The sequence below is a fragment of the Nycticebus coucang genome, chromosome 6, assembly GCF_027406575.1.
Source record: "Nycticebus coucang isolate mNycCou1 chromosome 6, mNycCou1.pri, whole genome shotgun sequence".
Lineage (NCBI taxonomy): Eukaryota > Metazoa > Chordata > Mammalia > Primates > Lorisidae > Nycticebus > Nycticebus coucang.
The window spans coordinates 52,130,481-52,153,090 of record NC_069785.1 but is presented as its reverse complement, the minus strand read 5'-3'; the positions used below and the strand labels follow the sequence as shown (position 1 = coordinate 52,153,090).

Here is a 22,610-nt window from a genome sequence, read left to right as displayed (position 1 = left end):
TTATTAGTTTCTATGTACCATTCTAGAATTTCTTTCTACAAATGCATGCAAACAGGAACATCTCTTCATTATGTTCATGCTTTTTCCATTAAAAAAAAATGCACATTATTCCGCATGTTTTTTTCCTCTCAACACTTAACAATGTCTCTTGGAGATCTGTCCATAGAGTTTGTCCATAGAGTTTCCCTTACTTATTCATTTATTTATTCTCTTTCTTTCTCAGCTGCCTCCAGTCCTTTGTATGAGTATACTATAATTCGTTCACACTATCTGCTATTATAAATGATGTTGTGGTGAACGACCTTGTCCATATGGCAATTCACGCTGTGACACTACATCTCTGGCATAAATTTGCAGAAGTGAGATTGGGAGTCAAAAGACATGTCTTTGTAATTCTGATGGGTAACTGCCGCATTGCCAGTTACAAAGGCTATCTTCGTTCACTCTCCTAATCAGTTTTACATAAGTTTGCCCGCTTCCTCATAGCTTTGCCAATGTGTGCTCTCAATGTGGGATTTTTGCCAGTTTAAAAGGTAAAAAATGGTATCTCAGTGTAGTTTTTTTTTTTTTTTTGAGACAGACTTTCACTTTTGTCGCCCTTGGTAGAGTGCTGTGGCATCACATCTCACAGCAACCTCAAACTCTTGGGCTTAAGCGATTCTCTTGCCTCGGCCTCCCAAGTAACTGGGACTACAGGTGCCCACCACAACCCCTAGCTACTTTTTGTTTGTTTGTTTAACAGGCCCGGGCTGGATCCGAACCCACCAGCCTCGGTGCATGTGGCCAGTGCCCTAACCACTGAGCAATGGGTGACCAGCCTCAATGTAGTTTTATGCATTTGCCATAATTTACACAAATTTTTATAAGATTTTCTACTGAAAGTCTATGCTTGTATTATTTTCCACGGAAGATCAGTTCAGTTGGGAAGTGTGTGAAGTTACTGCTAAGAGGGCTGAAAGTTTAAGACCTGAATGGGTAAGCAGGCTTTGTGAATAGGAAGGCAGATCTCTGCAGATTCATATTTTCCAATACTTGATGGTAGCTTTGCCAGATACTGCCCAAATAGCAGCAATTTGTAATAAAGCAAAGAACTATGGCCAGCAAACTACCCTCATTGTAAACATAATTCAAAATTCATTTTCTTTGATAGCGGGCCAGTGACATTGGGCCCTTGACACTGGGCTAGTATTCACCCCCCATTCAACACTAATATTAAGAAATAGAAGAAAGCATCAATAAATCAATTGTATCCATGATGAAAAAGAATTGTCCACATAGTGAAAGCTATGAATTATATATATATATATTTTTTTTTTTTTGTAGAGACAGAGTCTCACTTTATGGCCCTCGGTAGAGTGCCATGGCATCACACAGCTCACAGCAACCTCTAACTCCTGGGCCCAAGCGATTCTCCTGCCTCAGCCTCCTGAGCAGCTGGGACTACAGGCGCCCACCACAACACCCGGCCATTTTTTTTTGTTGCAGTTCGGCCGGGGCCGGGCCTGAACCCGCCACCCTCGGCATATGGGGCCGGCGCCCTACCAACTGAGCCACAGGCGCCGCCCTATGAATTATATTTTTAAAAAAGAAATGCTCATCTTTGGCTCGGTGCCCGTAGCACAGTGGTTATGGTGCCAGCCACATACAAGGAGGGTGGCGGGTTCAAACCCAGCCCGGGTCGGCTAAACAATTGCAACAAAAAAATAGCCAGGCGTTGCGGTGGGCGCCTGTAGTCCAGCTATTTGGGAGGCTGAGGCAAGAGAATCGCTTAAGCCCAAGAGTTTGAGGTTGCTGTGAACTGTGATGTCACAGCACTCTATCGAGGTCCACAAAGTGAGACTCTGTCTCAAAAAAAAAAAGGAAAGAAAAAGAAATAGCCATCTTTGTTGCAAGAGATCTAGAATTTTCCTATGTTAAGATCTGATATTAATGAAGAAATAAGAATATTTGCTTATTTTTGTTGCTGTCGCAATTGCCATGGCAGTCTTCTTCATGAAGTCTTCCCCCAGGCAGATATCTTCCAGTGTTTTTCCTATGCTTTGTTTGAGAATTATTATTCTTTCATGCCTTAAAGTCCTTATCCATCTTGAATCAATTTTTGTGAGTGGGGAAAGGTGTGGGTCCAGTTTCAGTCTTTTACATGTGGATATCTAATTCACCCAGCACCACTTATTGAATAGGGAGTCTTTCCCCCAAGGTATGTTCTTGTTTGGTTTATCAAAGATTAGGTGGTTGTAAGATGTTAGTTTCATTTCCTGGTTTTCTTTTTTTTTTTTTTTGTAGAGACAGAGTCTCACTGTACCGCCCTTGGGTAGAGTGCCGTGGTGTCACACGGCTCACAGCAATACAGGTGCCCGCCACAACGCCCGGCTATTTTTTTTGTTGTTGTTGCAGTTTGGCCGGGGCTGGGTTTGAACCCACCACCCTCGGCATATGGGGCTGGCGCCCTACTCACTGAACCACAGGCGCCGCACATTTCCTGGTTTTCTAATGTACAGCTAAGGAGACAAGAACCAAAGCAAATAGACAACCTACATAATGGGAAAGGATATTTGCATATTTTTAATCAGACAAAAGCTTGATAACTAGGATCTATAGAGAACTCAAATTAATCCACATGAAAAAAGCCAACAATCCCATATATCAATGGGCAAGAGACATGAATAGAACCTTCTCTAAAGAAGACAGACGAATGGCTAACATATGAAAAAATGTTCATCATCCCTATCTATTAGAGAAATGCAAATCAAAACCATGCGGAGATACCATCTAACCCCAGTGAGAATGGCCCACATCACAAAATTTCAAAACTGCAGATGCTGGTGTGGATGTGGAGAGAAGGGAACACTTTTACACTGCTGGTGGGACCGCAAACTAGTACAACCTTTTTGGAAGGAAGTATGGAGAAACCTCAAAGCACTCAAGCTAGACCTCCCATTAGATCCTGCAATACCATTACTGGGCATCTACCCAGAAGGTAAAAAATCCTTTTATCATAAGGACACTTGTACTAGACTGTTCATTGCAGCTCAATTTACAATCGCCAAAATGTGGAAACAGCCTAAATGCCCACCAACCCAGGAATGGATTAACAAGCTGTGGTATATGTATACCATGGAATACTATTCAGCCATTAAAAAAATGGAGACTTTACATTCTTTGTATTAACCTAGATGGAAGTGGAAGACATTATTCTTAGTAAAGCATCACAAGAATGGAGAAGCATGAATCCTATGTACTCAATTTTGATATAAAATTTGAAATAAAAAATTAATGACAATCAAGGTCATGGTGGGGGTGGAGGAAGGGGAGAGCAGAGAGAGAAAGAAGGAGGGAGGGTTGGGGAAAGGAAGAGCAGAGAGAGGGAAGGAGGGAGGGGGGTGGGGCCTTGGTGTGTGCCACACCTTTTGGGGGCAAGACACAATTGCAAGAGGGACTTTACCTAACAAATGCAATCAGTAAAACCTGGCTTATTGTATCCTCAATGAATCCCTAACAATAAAAAAAAAAGAATATTTGCTAATTATTATTATACAATTTTGTGTTAATGATTTCCTTTGAGGAGCATTTTGTTTCCCAGTTACTTAAATGAATTCTTTTAATTAACATTTACAAGAACCCCCTCCCCCCCCCGTGAAGAGCTCAACTACAACTTGAACTTGCACCCTCATATTAATTTGAAATAAAAAAATATTTACAAGAGTAACTTGACAAATATTTTATTCAGAGAAAAGTAAAAAAGTAAAATAAACACCAAATCTAGTTGTCTTCTCATTAAATATACATTTTGAATTATGAGATTCAAAATAGGTTTCATAGTTGATTGCCAAAATGTGCATTATAAAGTTGTTCCGTACTTGTCTATATAATACTAAAACTGAACTCCCCATCACTAACAAAGAACTCACTTCATCTTATCTATTTCTTGAATCAATTTAATTCTACCATTCTATTAAGAAATGAGGATAAGAAAATCAAAACCACTTTGAGATATCTGACTCTAGTAAGATTAGCCCACATCACAAGTTCCCAAAACTACAGATGTTGGTGTGAATGTGGAGAAAAAGGAACACTTCTACGCTGCTGGTGGGAATGCAAGCTAATATGACCTTTTTGGAAAGAAGTTTGGAGAACACTCAAGGAACTAAAAGTAGACCTACCATTCGATCCTGCAATTCCTCTACTAGGTATACCCAGATGATCAAAAATCATTTTATAACAAAGATATTTGCACCAGAATGTTTATTGCAGCCCAATTCATAATTGCCAAGACATGGAAACAGCCCAAGTGTCCATCAACCCATGAATGGATTAACAAATGGTGATATATGTACACCGTGGAATACTATGCAGCCATAAAGAAAGATGGAGACTTCACATCTTTTATGTTTACCTGGATGGAGCTGGAACATATTCTTCTTAGTAAAGTATCTCAAGAATGGAAAAAAAGTATCCAACATTCTCAATACTACTATGAAATCAACATATAATCACCTACACACTCACAGGAATGGCAAAACATAACTATAGTCCAGAAAGTAGAAGGGAAGAGGAGAGAGAGGGGAGGGGAGGGGGGGACGCAGGAGGAGGGAGGGCATTTGGGGGGACCTCACCTAATGTGCATGATGTAATGATACATTTCAAAACTATTAAGAAAAGAGTATAATTGTGACGGATGTGTTAAGTTCAATGTAAGCATTTCACATTGCATATCAAATAATTACACTGAACCCCATAAATGCATCATTGTACACAGTTATGATTTAATAAAAACAAAAAAAGAGAAAAAATATATACGAAAAAGAGTAAAATATATAAAGAAATAAATAAAAATAAAACAAATCTTAAAACAAACGAGGATAAAAGTCCTATGTATTAAGGTAGTATCTGGATGCAGTCTAAGCAGTTAGTTAATTGTTTCTTCCCACCTTCCTGCTGGCATGACAATATATAACTTTTGACAAACTAACAATGCAGCCCTGGCCTTTTAAATATATCCCTCAGTCTTCCTATTACTATGTTTAGTTTTTTTTTTCTGGCCTATAGTAGGCAGACACTAAATATCTGTTACATGAATAAGCCAGGAGGTATTGGGGTGGAGCTGTCCATTATCTGAGCTGTGGAATCAGCGCACCAGGTGAAACCTGATGCTTCCATCTCTTACTTTGGGAAGTTCTTCACCTCTTCAAGTATCATTTCCTGAATCTGTGAAATGGGAGTAAGAATAATACCCATCTCGGGCGGCGCCTGTGGCTCAGTCAGTAAGGCGCTGGCCCCATACACCGAGGGTGGCGGGTTCAAACCCGGCCCGGGCTGAACTGCAACCAAAAAATAGCCGGGTGTTGTGGTGGGCGCCTATAGTCCCAGCTACTTGGGAGGCTGAGGCAAGAGAATCGCTTAAGCCCAGGAGTTGGAGGTTGCTGTGAGCTGTGTGATGCCATGGCACTCTACCGAGGGCGATAAAGTGAGACTCTGTCTCTACAACGACAACAACAACAACAACAACAACAAAAGAATAATACCCATCTCAAGGATGGTGGAAGAATTGAATAAAGCCCTTGAAGAAGTCTAGTGTATACTACCCTTAATATTGTTCCAATAATGCTGTTAATTGACAGTTCTTTTCAGAGGCTCATAATATAACATGATGATGCGGCTTACAGTTGAAGGCATCCTAGAATTTGATGAAATACAGTATTGCAGGCCTTATGCTAGGGCCATCCTACCTCCATAGCACCAAACAGCTCCAAGCCAGTGTTGCACGGGAAGATAGTAAGGGAAACATTTATATAAACATAATCCCTATTGTCCACTGGCCTTCTTGAGTATTCTATCTATAATTCATTATACATTAGGTATGAACTCTGTACGTAATATAATCAAAATATAACAATCATTAAAAAAATTCCAGCAACCCATTTGGTGTCAATTCTCATCTATCATAACCGTTTTTTAGTTTTTGGTTAACTTCTTTACCTGTTCTATACCAACTGGGGGACAATACGAATAGCTTTGAGAAACCCAAATGGGATCATATGCTATGAAATAAGATCAGTTCCCACAGGCAAAGAGCTAAATCCTCTGAGGCATTAGTTACCTGATAAGTTTTGTCAAAGAAAGAGAAGATTTAAAAAACTATGCCAAAAATGACTCCTTTGGTGTAGGTCCATTTCTTTGAGCATCCTCTCTTTATTTTTACCTGTGGTTCCAGAGGTATAAATGTATAAGGCAGGAGTGGAAAAGGTGACTTCAGACCTCCAGGCCTCTGGGACAGGTTCGGCTGACACTTCATCCACTTTGTCCAGGAAGGAGTTGATCCCGTCTGTGTTAGAAGTTCTGCTCACATAATAGACGGAGACATCATCTTTTTTCAGGGTTGGCAATACCTCTTCAACAGCCGCTTGTAGTTCTTAATTTAATAAGAGAAAAAAATCCAAATAAACTAAATTAGTCCATTGAAGCTCTACATGGTATTAGTGTTTCAATAAGATTTATTGGAATTTTGTTTTCAGCTTTTTTTTTTCTTGCTAAAATGTGTAGCCACACAGGTGATGTCTATCATTATGCAAATAAAATTTTCTACATTTGAAAAAGAAATCACGAGATTCCAATATTTGAGTTGGGTTTTCACGGCTTCACAAGCACAGCAGATGGTTGGTTGAAATCTGTATTTCTTATGGCAAGTACAAACCAATGGACACAGGGGAAAACCCAAGAAATCTAAGTGTGTAACTGATACATGTATCTAAAGGTTCTCCAGAAATGAATTTAGCTATTGCTTATATGTACCCCACAGGACCAGTAGTGGAAAAAAAGGAGAAAAAATGCTAAGGAAGGAAAAGAGAAAGGAAAAGAAGGGAGTCATATATATTTTTTTTTTTTTTTTGGTTTTTGGCGGGGGCTAGGTTTGAACCCACCACCTCTGGCATATGGGAACAGCGCCCTACTCCTTGAGCCACAGGCACCGCCCGGGAGTCATGTTAATTAACAAAGATGACAGAAGCCAGCTTTACATAACAAACGTTATTTTTTTTTTGAGGCAGAGTCTCACTACGTCGCCCTAGAGTGCTGTGGCATCACAACTCACAGCAACCTCCAATTCTTGGGCTTAAGCGATTCTCTTGCCTCAGCCTCCCAAGTAGCTGAGACTACAGGTACCTGCCACAATGCCTGGTTATTTTTTTGTTGCAGTTGTCATTGTTGTTTAGCTGGCCTGGGCCTGGGTTTGAACCTGCCAGCCTAAGGGTATGTGGCTGATGCCCTAATCACTGTGCTATAGGCGCTGAGCCAATAAACTTTTTTTTTTTTTTTTTTGCAGTTTTTGGCCAGGGTTGGGTTTGAACCTGCCACCCCTGGCATATGGAGCCAGCGCCCTACTCCTTGAGCCACAGGCGCCGCCCTAAACTTTTTTTTTTTTTAAACTTCAACAATAAGTAGTATTCTAGCAAGTTTTAGCTGATCTGAGAAACAAACTAAGTTTCATAAGTATATTCTCTGGTCTTATTAATTTAGAACAGTATTTTTTAATCTGTGGGTCACAATATAGTAGTAGATTGTTAAAATCATTTAAAGTAAGCAATATTTAAAAAAATGCAAATGAAATAGAAATTTTAGAGCACATCACACACAGGAAGAGGTAAACATTGTTTTTTCTTTTTTTTTTTTTTTTTGCAGTTTTTGGCCAGGGCTGGGTTTGAACCCACCACCTCTGGCATATGGGGCCAGTGCCCTACTCCTTTGAGCCACAGGCGCCGCCATAAACATTGTTTTTCAAAAGTTTTATTTCAGTGATGTGAGTGTGTGGGTACTGGGTCACACACAAATAGATTTCCTACTGGGTTGAGGTCAAAAATGTTAAAGTCACTTATTTTAATATGCAAATCACATTTCATGTTTGCCACTTGGATTTTTGTGTCCTTAAGCCGTAAAATAAGACGGCTTTTAAGCTTACTTGTCTTGTGATAACTAAAGTGAATATACTTATTTTTAATAGGAAGATGACTCAGTATTCCAGGGAATTACCTTGGGGAGGCTACATCTAATTCATCTTATATGCTTTGTTTTCAGATGTTTCGGTGTGATATCTCCCTCAAGATAAGAAATATCACTGGAGTAGACGCATCAAAAATTTTAAAACATTTGAACCCAAAGACTCATGCACCTGGCAAAAGTAAATCAAATAGTACAAAAGGGTTAATGAAATTCAACAAGCCCTTACTTATCACAGCTCTCCTCACAAGCCACTGCCTAGAGGCAATCACTTTCAATTTTTAGCTGTTTCGACAATCACCTTCTATCCCCCCAAAATGTGCATTTCCTATTCTTTCTTGGCCTATTATTATTTTTTTTTTTTCAGTGTAACACAGAGAAGAAATTTTATTTAGGAAGAACAAAGAGAAAGTTTAGAGCACTTCCAAAGAGAGTTGGAAGTAGGTCCCACTCACGGAGATGAAAGAGACTTGGCGTATTAATTTTAATCCCCACTTCCAACAGTTATTATCTTCACTTTAAATTGTCTAGATTCATAGCATTTACATCCATTCCGAGAACATTATTCTGTCTTCTTTGTCTAAGGATTAGCTTTGGAAAACCAATAATCATAATTGACCTGATTATGACTATGTAAATATTATTCACTGCGGAACCAAGGAACATACTATCATTGTATTTTCTTTCTTGAACAGTGTTCTCTTGGAGTTTCTGGTTGGCTATTACTCTTTAAGGTGCTATATACTTCAATTCTTTTTTCAACCCCATCTTTTTATCTTTTTTTGGGCCCGGCAATCTTTTTTTTTTTTTTTTTTTGAGACAGAGTCTTACTTTATCACCCTCGGTAGAGTGCTGTGGCATCACAGCTCACAGCAACCTCCAACTCTTGGGCTTAAGTGATTCTCTCTCTCTTTTTTTTTCGGCTGGGGCTGGGTTTGAACCTGCCACCTCCGGGACCCTACCCCTTTGAGCCACAGGTGCCACCCTTAAGCAATTCTCTTGCCTCAGCCTCCCAAGTAGCTGGGACTATAGGTACCCGCCACAACGCCCGGCTATTTTGTTGTTGTTGTTGCAGTTGTCATTGTTGTTTAGCTGCCCCGGACTGGGTTCGAACCCACCAGTCTCAGTGAACGTGGCTGGCGCTGTAACCACTGTACTACGGGTGCTGACCTTGGACCTGGCAATCTTTATTCTCCGCCTCTACTGTTTCATTTTTCCCTGTTTCTTCTCTAGTCCTTCTGCACCAGTAAACCATTACTATTGTAGAAATTGGGGTGGAAGCATCTGCATCTACCTAAATAACTGCTATAACTTGCTGACCAATCTCCTTGCCTCTAACCTCTTCCACTTCCAATTTATCAGCCTCACTACTGCCCAACTTCTTGTTGCCAACCTTTTTAAAATCCTTCAGTGGCTGTTACCCCTTGAGGTAGAATCCACTCTTCGTTTTTGGGAAGTGCTGAGCTCTTCACAGTCTCACCCCTGCTGGCCTTTCTGATGTCTCCTCCTCCCATCTACCTCTTGCCCCTTTTCCTCTAATCACACTGATCTACGTGAAATCTCTGCTCACATCTCATTATCTTTGTCTGGGCTATCTCACTTCTTGGAATGCTCCCTCCACCCCTTTGTCCCCAGAAAAATTTCTGCTTATCCTTCAAGACTCAGCCTACAGGACACTTCCCTTCTGTCAACTCCCCCCACCCCTCTGAAAAGCTAGCTGCTCCCTTCTCTGGCAGCTGGCAAATACTCCCATCAAGGTATTTAGTACATAATATGATATAGTTCAATTTTTTTCTCCTCTGTTAGATAGTGAAATCTTTGAGATTAAGAGATCATAACTGGGGCGGCGCCTGTGGCTCAGTGAGTAGGGCGCCAGCCCCATATGCCGAGGGTGGCGGGTTCAAACCCAGCCCCGGCCAAACTGCAACCAAAAAATAGCCGGGCGTTGTGGCGGGTGCCTGTAGTCCCAGCTGCTTGGGAGGCTGAGGCAAGAGAATCGCGTAAGCCCAAGAGTTAGAGGTTGCTGTGAGCCGTGTGACGCCACAGCACTCTACCCGAGGGCGGTACAGTGAGACTCTGTCTCTACAAAAAAAAAAAAAAAAGAGATCATAACTGAATCACCTTTGCCCCCCCAACACTAAGTAAGTGCTCACTAAATGTCTATAATTCAAAGAATCTGCAAAAGTATTACATGAGTGTGGAAGAGAGACAGAGAATAAAGTATATCTGTTGACTTAACTGTAAGTTGATAAACCTTTAAAAATAATATAAAATAAAATACTTTCTGTGCTACAGGTATGCCTTACATTATCAGTAAGGGCCTACATGGGTACATTAAAAAAACTGCTGCTGCTACTTAAAGAACGAAGAAATTGCTTTCTTCCTTCCTTGCACCAAAACTTAAGCTATGAAGTGAAAAGCTACCTGGGGTGGGCGCAGTGGCTCACACTTGTAATCCCAGCACTCTGGGAGGATGACGTGGGTGGATCGCTTGAGTTCAGGAGTTTGAGACCAGCCTGAGCAAGAGTGAGACCCTGTCTCTAAAAATAGCTGGGCATTGTCGCGGGTGCCTGCAGTCCCAGCTACTTAGGAGATTGAGGTCAGAGAATCCCTTTGAACCCCTTTGAGGTTGCTGTGAGCTATGATTCCATAGCACTCAACTCCAGGGCGACAAAGTGAGACTCTGTCTCAAAACAAACAAACAAAAAAACTACCTGGACTCAGCTGGGCAGTGGCTCACGCCTATAATCCTAGAAGTCTGGGAGGCTGAGGCAGGTGGATTGCTTGAGCTCACAAGTTTGAGACCAGCCTGAGCAAGAACAAGACCCCTCTACTAAAAATAGAAAAACTAGTGAGACGTGGTTGCAGGTCCCTGTAGTCCCAGCTCCTCAGGAAGCTGAGGGAAGAAGTTCACTCAAGCCCAAGAGTTTGAAGTTGTTGTGAGCTAGGATGACACCAGTACTCTGCCCAGGTAACAGAGTGAGACTCTGCCTCCAAAACAAAACAAAACAAAACAAAAAAAAGCTACCTGGATTCATTTTTCTTCCCTTCCAACATTAATTCAACCTTTATTTAAAGAGTGCTCCCGAGGTGCCAGGTGAGGTGTTAAGCATGGGGTACAACAGTGAACAAAATATACACTGTCCCTATGTTCCAAGAGCCTATGTTTAACAGTGAAGGAAATAACACACAAAAAAGCAGTTTAAAATAAGGTGATGAAAGTGTCACCACAGGGCAATGTTTTTCAACATTTTTTATCTCACGGCACATTTGAACTTATAGTTAAACTTTTGCAGCACACTTAAATTATGTTGATTAAAAGAAGAATTTACTTACTGTGCTTTCAATTTCTTTTGAAAATAATTTAATTAATGATCTTTAAAAATTTTCACAGCACACCTAAGATCTTCTCATGGCACACCAATGTGCCGTGGCACACAGGCTAAAAATCATTGCAATAGGAGAAAGAGAAGATGTTTTGGGAGCACAGGGTGGGGGAGTGCCCAAAGACAACCAACCCAGAGGAAGTACCAAACTGAGTCGGGAAAGATGAGCAGGACTTGGTGAAATGAAGATCAGCTGACCCTGACTGAGCCTGGGTCTGGCAGCGAGAATCACTCCTATAAGCCCCGTGACAACACAGCATGGTGCCCAAGTAGCTGAAAAAGGCGAAAGCTGACCAGAAGATGGAGTGGGAAGGGGGATGAGACTGGGAAAATAGGTAGAGACTAGGTCTCTGAGGGCCTGGCTCACATAAGGCAGGTGTATGGGAGGGGGCGAGACCAGGGGTGGGGAAATCAACTGGTAGATGTAGATTGTCTACATTATGGTAACAGTGGTGGGTGGAGAGAAGTGGATGTACTTAAGAGATATTTGGGAGGCAGAATAGATAAGACTTGGTAACAGTCTTTTTTTTTTTCACCTGCAGTAACATGTAGGTAACAGCCTTAATAAAAGCAATATGGGGGCACCTGTAGCTCAATGGTTAGGATGCCGGCCACATGCTACAGGGCTGGTGGGCTTGAATCTGGCCCGGGCCTGCTAAACAAACGAACCAAACAACAACAACATCAACAAAATAGCTGGACGTTGTGGTGGGTGCCTGGAGTCCCAACTACTCAGGAGGCTGAGGCAAGAGAATAGCTTGAGCCCAGGAGTTGGAGGTGGCTGTGAACTATGACACCATTACACTCTACCGAGAGCGACAAAGTGAGACTCTGTCTCAATAACAATAAATAAATAAATAAAATAAAAGCAATATGGTAGGTCAGAAGGGATTTTACAGTTTTCTGAAAATTTTTTAAAGAAAAATGTACTCGGGCGGCGCCTGTGGCTCAGTTGGTAAGGCGCCGGCCCCATATACCGAGGGTGGCAGGTTCAAACCTGGCCCGGCTGAACTGCAACCAAAAGATAGCCGGGCGTTGTGGTGGGCGCCTGTAGTCCCAGCTACTCGGGAGGCTGAGGCAAGAGAATTGCTTAAGCCCAGGAGTTGGAGGTTGCTGTGAGCTGTGTGACGCCATGGCACTCTACTGAGGGCCATAAAGTTAGACTCTGTCTCTACAAAAAAAAAAAAAATAAAAATTTAAAGAAAAATGTACTCAAGTATTTGTTATGCATTGAGAATTAATAATAGTAACAATAGAAATAAAAGGAAATGTAATTCAGCAGGTGTCATGCTTGATTATAGTTCAAGCAACTTCACATCATGATTATTTCATTCGTGTTCCCAGTTGGCCCTCTGCAGGCATTTAGTTAGTGATCCATGACTTTTTACAGAAGTCTTCTCATCAGAAGGGTCCCTCCCAACATGATTTCCCCCCTTATCTTCTAGTCAGTGTAGAATTTGTTATTTGGGGAGATTACAGGTACCAGCGTTGCCAACCACTTTAAGAAACACTATGGCAGCCTTTCATTCCTTAAGTTAAAGAAGTTGATATAAAAACTGAAATTTGAAAGGAAATTCTGGATGTGAATGCTGCTTGTCAACTGTCTAGTTGATATTTAATATCTTTCTTTTCTTGAGTCTTTTTTTTTTTAGACAGAGTTTTACTTTGTCATCCTAGGTAGAGTGACATGATGTCATAGCTCAGAGCAACCTCTAACTCTTGGGCTCAAGCAATTCTCTTGCCTCAGCCTCCCAACTAGCTGGGACAACAGGTGCCTGCCACAACACCCAGCTATTTTTAGAAAGGTCTTACTTTGGCTCAGGCTGGTCTCGAATCTGTGAGCTCAGGCAATTCACCAGCCTCAGCCTCCCAAGTGCTGGGATTATAGGTGTGAGCCCATTACACTGGCCATTCTTGAGTGTTTTATAGATATGATTGGGTCTACATGTTTTCTCCTTCATATATAGTTTTTTTCCTTTTGTAATTCTTATTGTAAAGCTTGCTTATCTGGGGCACCCATAGCTCAGTGGTTAGAGCACTGGCCACATGCTCCGGGGCTGATGGCCCAGGCCTGATAAACAACAACAAAAACAAAATAGCTGGAAGTTATGGTGGGAACTTGTAGTCCCAGCTACTTGGGAGGCTGAGGCAAGAGAATCGCTTGAGCCCAGGAGTTTGTGGTTGCTGTGAGCTATGATGCCACAGCATTCTACTGAGGGGGACAAAGTGAGACTCTGTCTCAATTAAAAAAAAAAAAAAAGCCTGTTCATATGATTGGCAGTCAACCAGGGCACACATAAGCTACAATAATCCTTTTTGTGAAAAGAAGGTTGGGTGTGTTCAGTGCTCTTGGGAATAGGACCTGAGAGGCTGCAAGGGAAGTAGCTAGGGAGAAAGGGAGAAGTTGAACTGTGATGCTGTCACAACAGGGGTCTCCCTTAACTGATCCTCTGATAGTAGGGGACTCTGGACCTCTTGATGACCCAGGACCCAAGACTGATCTAAATTAAAGGAGGTGGGCTGTGCCTTTACACCCATCCATCAACCAGTCAATAGACTCAGGCTGTGGTGGTGGTACTTGACCTTGGGCAAATAGCTCTCTTCAATCAAGGACAAAGGGCTTCAGCTTAGAACTCTCAGCAGCTGGGGGATAAGTCCCTCCGTCCTAAAGGGGGATCTGGGCAACGCATCACAGCCTCCTCCCACCCATCTCCTTAATAATAACAAAGATGTAACATTTTCATAGGAACAGTTTATACAGAGTGGTGCCTGTGGCTCAAAGGAGTAGGCCGCTGGCCCCATATGCCGGAGGCGGTGGGTTCAAACCCAGCCTTGGCAAAAAAAAAAAAAAAGGAACAATTTATACAATAGCTTTATATAAATCGTTTCACATAATTTTCACAACAACACCAGGAGCCCAGTTTCTACAAATGAGAACCGAGGCTCTGTAAGCCAATGTATGAAAGGTCATAAACAAAATGAAAAGAATGATACTGGGCTTCTGGGAATCCTACCTGCCAGCACACGCCATTCAGGTTAGGGTTTGGTAAAGTGCCTTATTTTCTGAGAGGCTGTCTGTTGGCCTTCTAGAAGTTCAGTGCTTTTTAAAGCATGTGGATATGCTTTTAAAGAGTGATATGGATAATCTCTTGTTCATTTTCTTGATAAGGAACATAACCTGAAGCTTTATTAAAACCGTGGTTATGGCCAGGCACAGTGGCTCACGCCTGTCATCCTAGCACTCTGGTAGGCCGAGGAGGCTGGATTGCTTGCACTCAGGAGTTTAAGACTAGACTGAGCAAGAGCAAGACTCTGTTTTTAGAAAAACTAAAGCCAGCCATTATGGCAGGCGCCTGGAGTCTCAGCTACTCAGGAGGCAAGGCCAGGAGGATCACTTGAGCCCAACAGTTTGAGGTTGCTGTGAGCTATGACGCCAGAGCACTCTAGCCAGGGGGACAGAATGAGGCTCTGTCTCAAAAAAATAAAAAAATAAATAAAAGCTTGGTTATGAGAAACTGTAGTCACAGAGTTACCTGAAGAGTGCAGAGTAGATCTATCAGTCCCCCATTGATGTAGTTCTAAACTGAGGATTGAAATAAAACCTCAGAGAAGGCTCAGTGCCTGTGGCTCAAGGGGCTAAGGCGCCAGCCACATACACCTGACCTGGCGGGTTCGAATCCAGCCCGGGCCTGCCAAACAACAATGACGGCTGCAACCAAAAAATAGCCAGGCGTTGTGCAGGCGCCTGTAGTCCCAGCTACTTGGGAGGCTGAGGCAGCAGAATTGCTTGAGCCTAAGAGTTGGAGGTTGCCATGAGCTGTGAAGCCACAGCACTCTACCCAGGGCGACAGCTTGAGGCTCTGTCTCAAAAAAAAAAAACAAAAAAAAAACATCTCAAAGCAGGACACACTTGGGTGACAGAAAATTGAGTCATTACATTACTCCTCTCACAGCGCATCACCTTAAAAGTTTGTCTTGTTCAAAGAAAATTAAAAAAAAAAAAAAGGTAGCAAACTAAGTCACTCCTCCTTTTTTTGAAAACAAGGAAGAAAAGAAATTTCTGAATAAATAGGACCCTTCCTGGAAAGCAGGGAGAGGGGTGGGTGCTGCATTGGTCTTCACCACCAAGGTAGTGAGGTGCTACTGACGAAACCTATAACTTTCTAACAAGAAAACATTCACTTTACTACATTGCTCATTCAAAGGGTAACTAAGTTAGTTAAACAAAACATCCCAGACATGTTTACCCATACGGTAAGATCTGAAAGGGAGGCAAAGGAAATGTGCTCTGATCACAATTTCAAGATGAATGTGAAATTGTTGCTTCATGAACATGTCAGGACGGAAGGTATATCTCTTTTTTTCATTCAGAAAAGCAAATGAAACACAGACTGGTGCTAACATAGGCCCTGGAGATAGTCTGAAAATAGTTCTTGAAATGCCTTGTGTTACTCTGATTTTACATCTGTCACTGGCAGTCTGAATGACAGTATTTTGTGCAGCAATGCGATGTATAAAAGAGACATACACGTGTTCTTCTTCCCATACAAAACAAATCACCCTGAAGTCAGAGAGATGTTATTTATTTATTTATTTCTGAGACAGAGTCTCACTTTATCGCCCTCGGTAGTGTGCTGTGGTATCATAGCTCACAGCAACCTCAAAATCCTGGGCTTAAGTGATTCTCTTGCCTCAGCCTCCTGAGTAGCTGGGACTACAGGTGCCCCTCATAATGCCTGGCTATTTATAGAGTCGGGGTGGGGGGTGTCTCACTCTTGCTTAGGCTGGTCTCGAACCCATGAGCTCAGGCAATCCATCCACCTTAGCCTCCTAGAGTGCTGGGATTCCAGGCGTGAGCCACTGTGCCCAGTGCAGAGAAATTTTTTTTTTTTTTTTTTGTAGAGACAGAGTCTCACTGTACCGCCCTTGGGTAGAGTGCCGTGGCGTCACATGGCTCACAGCAACCTCTAGCTCTTGGGCTTCAGCGATTCTCTTGCCTCAGCCTCCCGAGCAGCTGGGACTACAGGCGCCCGCCACAACGCCCGGCTATTTTTTGTTGCAGTTTGGCCAGGGCTGGGTTTGAACCCACCACCCTCGGCATATGGGGCCGGCACCCTACTCACTGAGCCACAGGAGCCGCCCCAGTGCAGAGAAATTTTTAATAAAAGTTAAGTTCCACCAGGAATAAGTAAAAATTTAATAGGGAAACACATCTTCATCTTACACTTATGTAATTAATAATTTACTTGCTATTATTTTTTCTTTCATTTCTTTCAGTTAAAGTTCTGCTTATGTGAACTCTTGCTTTCTAAATAGCCCTCAATCAAAGGTTAATTCTTATCATGAGGTTACCAGGTCATACCAGGTCTTACATAATTGTTATCATTTGATGTCCATAAGCAACCACGTCACCTGTCTGCCAACTACTTTACTTCCCTATTTCTTAGAGGCTGTGGGAAGGTCCTTTTCAAATACAAGCCAATTACACTCTCTATGCAGAATAATCTGAATTCTATACTTCTTCAGAATCAATAACATTAACAGCTGATTCAGGGTGTATTGTTTTCACCTCTTCATTCCCTTCTTATTTCTAAAGAAAATGAACTCCATTCCCACTTTTGTAAGCAAAATGTGAGTTTGTTCTTGCATGGAAATGTATGACCACTTCTCCTCTAACCTTTAGTGATAAGCAGGGAAAGAAAAAAAATTTAGAAAATGTCTTTAAACTAGTTCTCCATTCATACCTTGGGTTACTAGGCTGGGAACCCAAGCCCTTGATATATTATTCATTTTGTGTCTGGGTTTCTGTCTTTGGAGAGAGTTTCCCACCGTCCTATAACTGATCCTTTGCAGGCCATTTTGGGCTCATCGCCTCCTCCCTGTCTACACTGAGACCCAAAGAGAGCACATCTCCCCTGTGGTCCACAGCCGGAGGGCTGGACGCTGTGCCAGCATAGGAGGGGTTCTGGAAGGTAAACAAATCTGTGACAGGATAACCCTGGGCTTGGGGATTAAGTTTAAATGGATATTCTCACATCAGGCTATATTTGATTTTGCTACATTATTTTTCATGCCTTCATGCTCAACCCAGTGGTTCTTATGCATTAGGGAAGAAAGCCTGTTACAACCAGCTAGAATGGCGAAACTCATTAATTCAATGAACATTTATTGAGTGCCTGCTATCTGCTAGGTATTGCTATGGCATTATTCGAATATATATGAAAGAATTCTAAATAATCAAAGTGCATTGAAACAACTCATCTAAGTTATTCCTTGGATACCCCAGAGAGGTAAGATGAGTAGATACTAGGTTATCTCTACCCTTGATTCTGGACTAAGGTTGGCATTAGAAAATTATCTTCTTCTGAAGAAGTGAGGCCATTGCTGCTGGCTGTTCTTTGGATTCTCTGAGTCTCTATTTTCTCTACGTGAGCGTCCCTCCAGGAAACATCTTTTAAAAAATGACCATCATTTGGGCGGCGCCTGTGGCTCAAGGAGTAGGGCGCTGGTCCCATATGCCGGAGGTGGCGGGTTCTAACCCAGCCCCGGCCAAAAGAAAAAAAAAAAAATGACCATCATTTACATTTCACCTGCTATTGTTTTTACACAGTAAAACTCTTTCATGAAGCATCATATGGACCTGAGCAAAACTGCCTCTGATGCTCCTTTTGCCTGGAATGCCCACCCCCCAACTGTACTTGTCCAGCTCAATTGTCAATGCCCACAATTATGCTTCTTTTACCCTCTTCCCACTTTCCCACAGCAATTTGTAGCTCACCAAGCATACTTAGCACATTCTGTTGGGCTTCATAATCATTTGTGTATGTGGTTTAATTCTTTTACTAGACTGTAAAATCCTTGAACTAATTCATCTTCTTATTCCCCCATCCCATCATGGCAACTAGCTTGTACCTTGACGGGATTCCTAAGCTCAAAAGTTTGTATGGCAAGAGTTATCCTTGGTCCCAGTGCTGGTTTTATAGTTAAGTTCTCCTGTTTTAGAGTTTTCTTCTTCTTCTTCTTTTTTTTTTTTTTTTTTTGTAGAGACAGAGTCTCACTGTATCACCCTCGGGAGAGTGCCGTGGTGTCACACAGCTCACAGCAACCTCCAACTCCTGGGCTTAGGTGATTCTCTTGCCTCAGCCTCCCGAGTAGCTGGACTACAGACACCCACCACAACGCCCGGCTATTTTTTTGTTGCAGTTTGGCTGGGGCTGGGTTTGAACCCGCCACCCTCGGTATATGGGGCCAGCGCCCTACCTATGCGCCACAGGCACTGCCGTGTTTAGAGTTTTCAATAGCGTAATATCTTTGAAATATATTGACAGCATTTTCCTTTATCACACTATTTAGAGAAGGTCCAATTTCATTCTTTTGTACCCTTGCAAAACCAGGTCAAAGGTAATTTGGAACATTTTACCCTTTACCCAGATATTCTCTGGGTCTCAGGCTTGTAATAGAGAGTATCTTCAACTGTTATTAAAGCCACATACAAGAGTATTACCTACACTGTGGGAATTGGGCATGATTATGTTGAGCCAGGCAGTGTAGACCTGACCAGTATGCTAATGAAGGGGCCCTCAGAGACCTGGGTTATCTTCCAGTAGAAGAGCTAGTTTAACAATGATCTTAACGCGAGTATAAATGGAAACACAGCAAATGTACTATTTAAGGTGTCTTTTGGATTTTTAATGAAATATTTCCCATGTTGTGTGAAATTAAGCGTGCTTTCCTGCTTTACCCATATTCCGCGCTTGGGAAGTTGCATGAAAAACTACTGGCCCAGCCAGACAGCTTCAATCAACTACAACACTGATACAAGTTCATACAGTTGAAGACAATTTTTCCATGTGATTACGTGCACCCACCCATGGAAAATGTCCAACAAACCATATTTTCTGGGAGATAGCACTTTTGTTTAATTCAGGGATGTGGTTGTGAGTCTTTACTTTCTGTAAGTATAGTAAATTCAGAAGGAATAATTGGAAAAATTTGTGATAGGGCTAAGCCCTGGTAAGCTTTACAAAGAGTCCCCCCAAATCATGACAACTGGATCAATCCTCATGATAAATGCCACTGTGCTGGTCCTTTACATATACTCCAGAATTTGATAGACAGTTGGAGCCCAAGAGTGCTTGGTAGCCCACAAACACTGCAACTGAAATTTAAAGCACAGAATCAAACTCACCTTTATGTACCATGTTAATACAGTGTGATAGAATAAAAAGTGCCCCAGAAGTGAGAAAAAAATCTGGGTTTATCTCTACTTTTCTGTTAACTAACTACCCATCATAAGACCCCGGGCAATTCATATTATCCCTCTGGGCCTTTGTTAATTCACCTATAAAACAAGTGGAAACTATAGAGATTGATTCTCAAAGCCTAATCCTCAAGACCATTTGGTTCAAAAATCATCTGCGGTTGGGGTGAAACTTGTTACAAAAATATACATTCGCAGGCACCACCAGTCCTATTGAATCAGTGCTATGGGGGATAGGGCTCAGAAATAGGTTTTTTTTAAAAAAAAAGCTTCCCAGGTGATTCTCATGCTTATTAAAGGTTGTTTTCTAAACTTTTTTTTTTAAAGTATAACGCATTCATTAAAGTTAGAGGATTGTAGGAAACCTAAGATCACTTCCAACCCTAAAGAATTCCATGAGTCAGTTGATTCAACACATTTCCACATGGGTATATTCAGTACATATGCAACTTTGGACTCTGTATTTCTTTCTTTGCAGTAATTATTTCCGAACAGAGTGTAATTCTGCTTCGTGTACAAAGGTATCTGTGATTTGGAAAAACTGAATGTTTTTCAAATATGTGGCCTCCCTCAGAGGTCAGTTCACTGTCCAGAGAGTAACACAGGGTCCACTGGAAAGTCTAGTTTGAGTTTGATTTGAATGTATTAATTTCATTATACTATCCACATAAACACAATGCCCTACAGCAGAGGACTGTTGCCTGATTTTATTACAAGTCAAACTGGATTATAGTCATTTAATTCTGAGCTTCTTTGTGAATAAAACTCCAAGCCTTATGACCTCTTTTCCAGGAGGCTTGGGATACTAAAGAGGTAAACAGACTTTAAAGGCCTCCTGACGTGGTACAAAGATCACGACGTTAATAATTTCCATCTAAGTAAGCTGGTAAAGTAATAGGCTCAAGTTACTATGTAATGGAGTTGTCTATTTCTAGGCAACTAGAAATTGTTAAAAATTTTCTTTAAAAGATCATCTCCAAAGAACTTAGCTGCCTTTAAACTTGTCTTAAGATCTGCTTTTAAACTTTCATACAAAGCCTAGCCTTTTTTGACATTTATTTTATGCCATATGAAACAGGCGTGTAAACTGCTTGGTTTCTCACAAATGAATTGATATTTCATCTTTCTGTAACACTAAGCTGCCAGTTTAGCTTGTCTCAGTTTCCCCAGCTATGAAATGAAGGGGTAGGCTCTGCGCCTGTGGCTCAAGTGGCTAAGGAGCCAGCCACATATACCTGAGCTGGCAGGTTCAAATCCAGCCCCGCCCGCCAAACAACAATGATGGCTGCAACCAAAAAAAAAAAAAAAAAAAGAAATTAAGGGGTAGAGCAGATGCATACATAGTACTCAAAGGGTCAGTGTTGATAATGATGCATGATGCCCTGGGGGTACACACGAGCCCTGCAGCAGATCCCCAAAGTTGTCTCTTTGGGGATCAGGTGGGGTCACCTCTCTGCAGTGAGAACCCAGAGAAACTAATAGCACTTGAGAGCTGGAAGCAACATCGAAGACTGCCACCTTACAGAGGAACAAACCAAGGGACAGAGAGGGGACGTGACCTTTCCATGATCACTAGGCCAATCGAGCAGCAGAGGTGAGAACAGTCCCGCTAGACCCATTAGAGTTTGCACTCAAGGCCCTCTGCATTCTAACGCAAATATTTTAAGCGTCCGTTGAAAGTTTGAACTTTATAAGTAGAGAACCCTGGCTATCCAGTAGCTCCGTGAACTGGGCATGAGGCTGCACCTCTCCGGGCCTCAGTGGTCTCATTTATACAATTCCGAAAATAAGCTCTACCAATTGTGAGGATTAAAAGCACCGCTGTGCATATATATTGCTTAACACAGAACCTGGCACGTAATCAATTTCCACAACATATAGTACTAAATGATCAAAACTTAGCGTGTCAAGGAAACGTTGCCACCCCTCTCGCTACACCTCCAGTTCGCCACGGACCCCCGCCCCCAGGCTACGGCTGGTTTGTCAATGGGAGAAGCAGCCCCAGTGCCAGGGTGACCCAGTCCGGGGGGGGGCTCACCTGGAGCGGCCAGCAGCACTTTCGCTCCGGAGCACTGGAAGCAGTGCAACAGGGACTTTGCGCGGATGTTGTAATTGAGGCACGCCATGGCACAGCCCAGCTTGGCCAGCCCCAGCCACAACCACACGTAGGCCGGCTCATTACCCATAAAGATCGCCACGCAGTCTCCCTGGCGCAGGCCGAGGTGGTCGTGCAGCGCCCGGGCCACCTGGTTGCTGCGCCGGTCCGCCTGAGCGTAGGTGACAGTCTCATCGCCGAAGAGCAGGAAAGGCTTGTGCGGAGTCTGGCGCGCTTTCTCTAGGAAGACCCCCAGGATGGTGAGCACTGGCCGCCGCCGACCGTTGCTGCGCACCCGCCGGGCCACGCCGGCCACCTGCAGGAAGTAGCCTACGTCCTGGAAGAAGTAGGGGCAGCAGAGGTTCACCAGAAGCGGCAGGAGCAGCACCCCCGCCAGGACGGTGTAGATGACCGGCAGCATGACGGTGGCGGGTCCCTCTGTCCCGGGGAGGGCAGAGGGCGCACTTCGGGCGTGCAGCGCGGCGGCGGGGCGGGCTCCGGGCGGACAGCTGGCGGGCTGCGCTGGGGCGCACGGCGGAGGGACGCTGGGTTCGCAGCAAAGCTGGGACTCAGCGGAGCGCCTCGCTGCTAGCACCGCCGCGGGCTCTCGGGCAGGTGCAGTGGTGTGTGGCTGCGGCGGGTTCCGGGCGGGACCGTCCGGCTGAGCCCGCCCCCTCGCGGGGCGCTGCCACCTGCGATCCCGGCCCGCCCCTGCGGTCCTCGCGGGGCTGGCCAGGCGGCTCTGCGGCTCGCCGGGGAGTCTCGGACACCGCTCCGCCCAAGCGTGGGTGTCTGAGGTCAAGTCTGGACGCTCGCTGTGACCCAAGTCTACCTCTCGGAGCCACGGCTTCCTTAAACGGCGACGATAAGACGCACTTAG

The 22,610-nt window shown here is 43.2% G+C and overlaps 1 protein-coding gene across 1 annotated transcript in view; it reads right to left on the bottom strand.

Moving 5' to 3' along the window:
- Positions 1 to 22,385, bottom strand: part of SLC27A2 (solute carrier family 27 member 2) — a 55,848-nt gene extending 33,463 nt beyond the window's left edge. Inside the window, exons 1-2 of the mRNA XM_053596150.1 lie at positions 21,674 to 22,385; positions 6,200 to 6,409 (exon numbers count right to left, since the gene is read on the bottom strand). Coding sequence (XP_053452125.1) covers positions 6,200 to 6,409; positions 21,674 to 22,151 — 688 coding nt within the window. The 5' untranslated portion in view covers positions 22,152 to 22,385. The remainder of the gene's footprint in view (positions 1 to 6,199; positions 6,410 to 21,673) is intronic.
- Between the last annotated feature and the right edge of the window lie 225 nt (positions 22,386 to 22,610).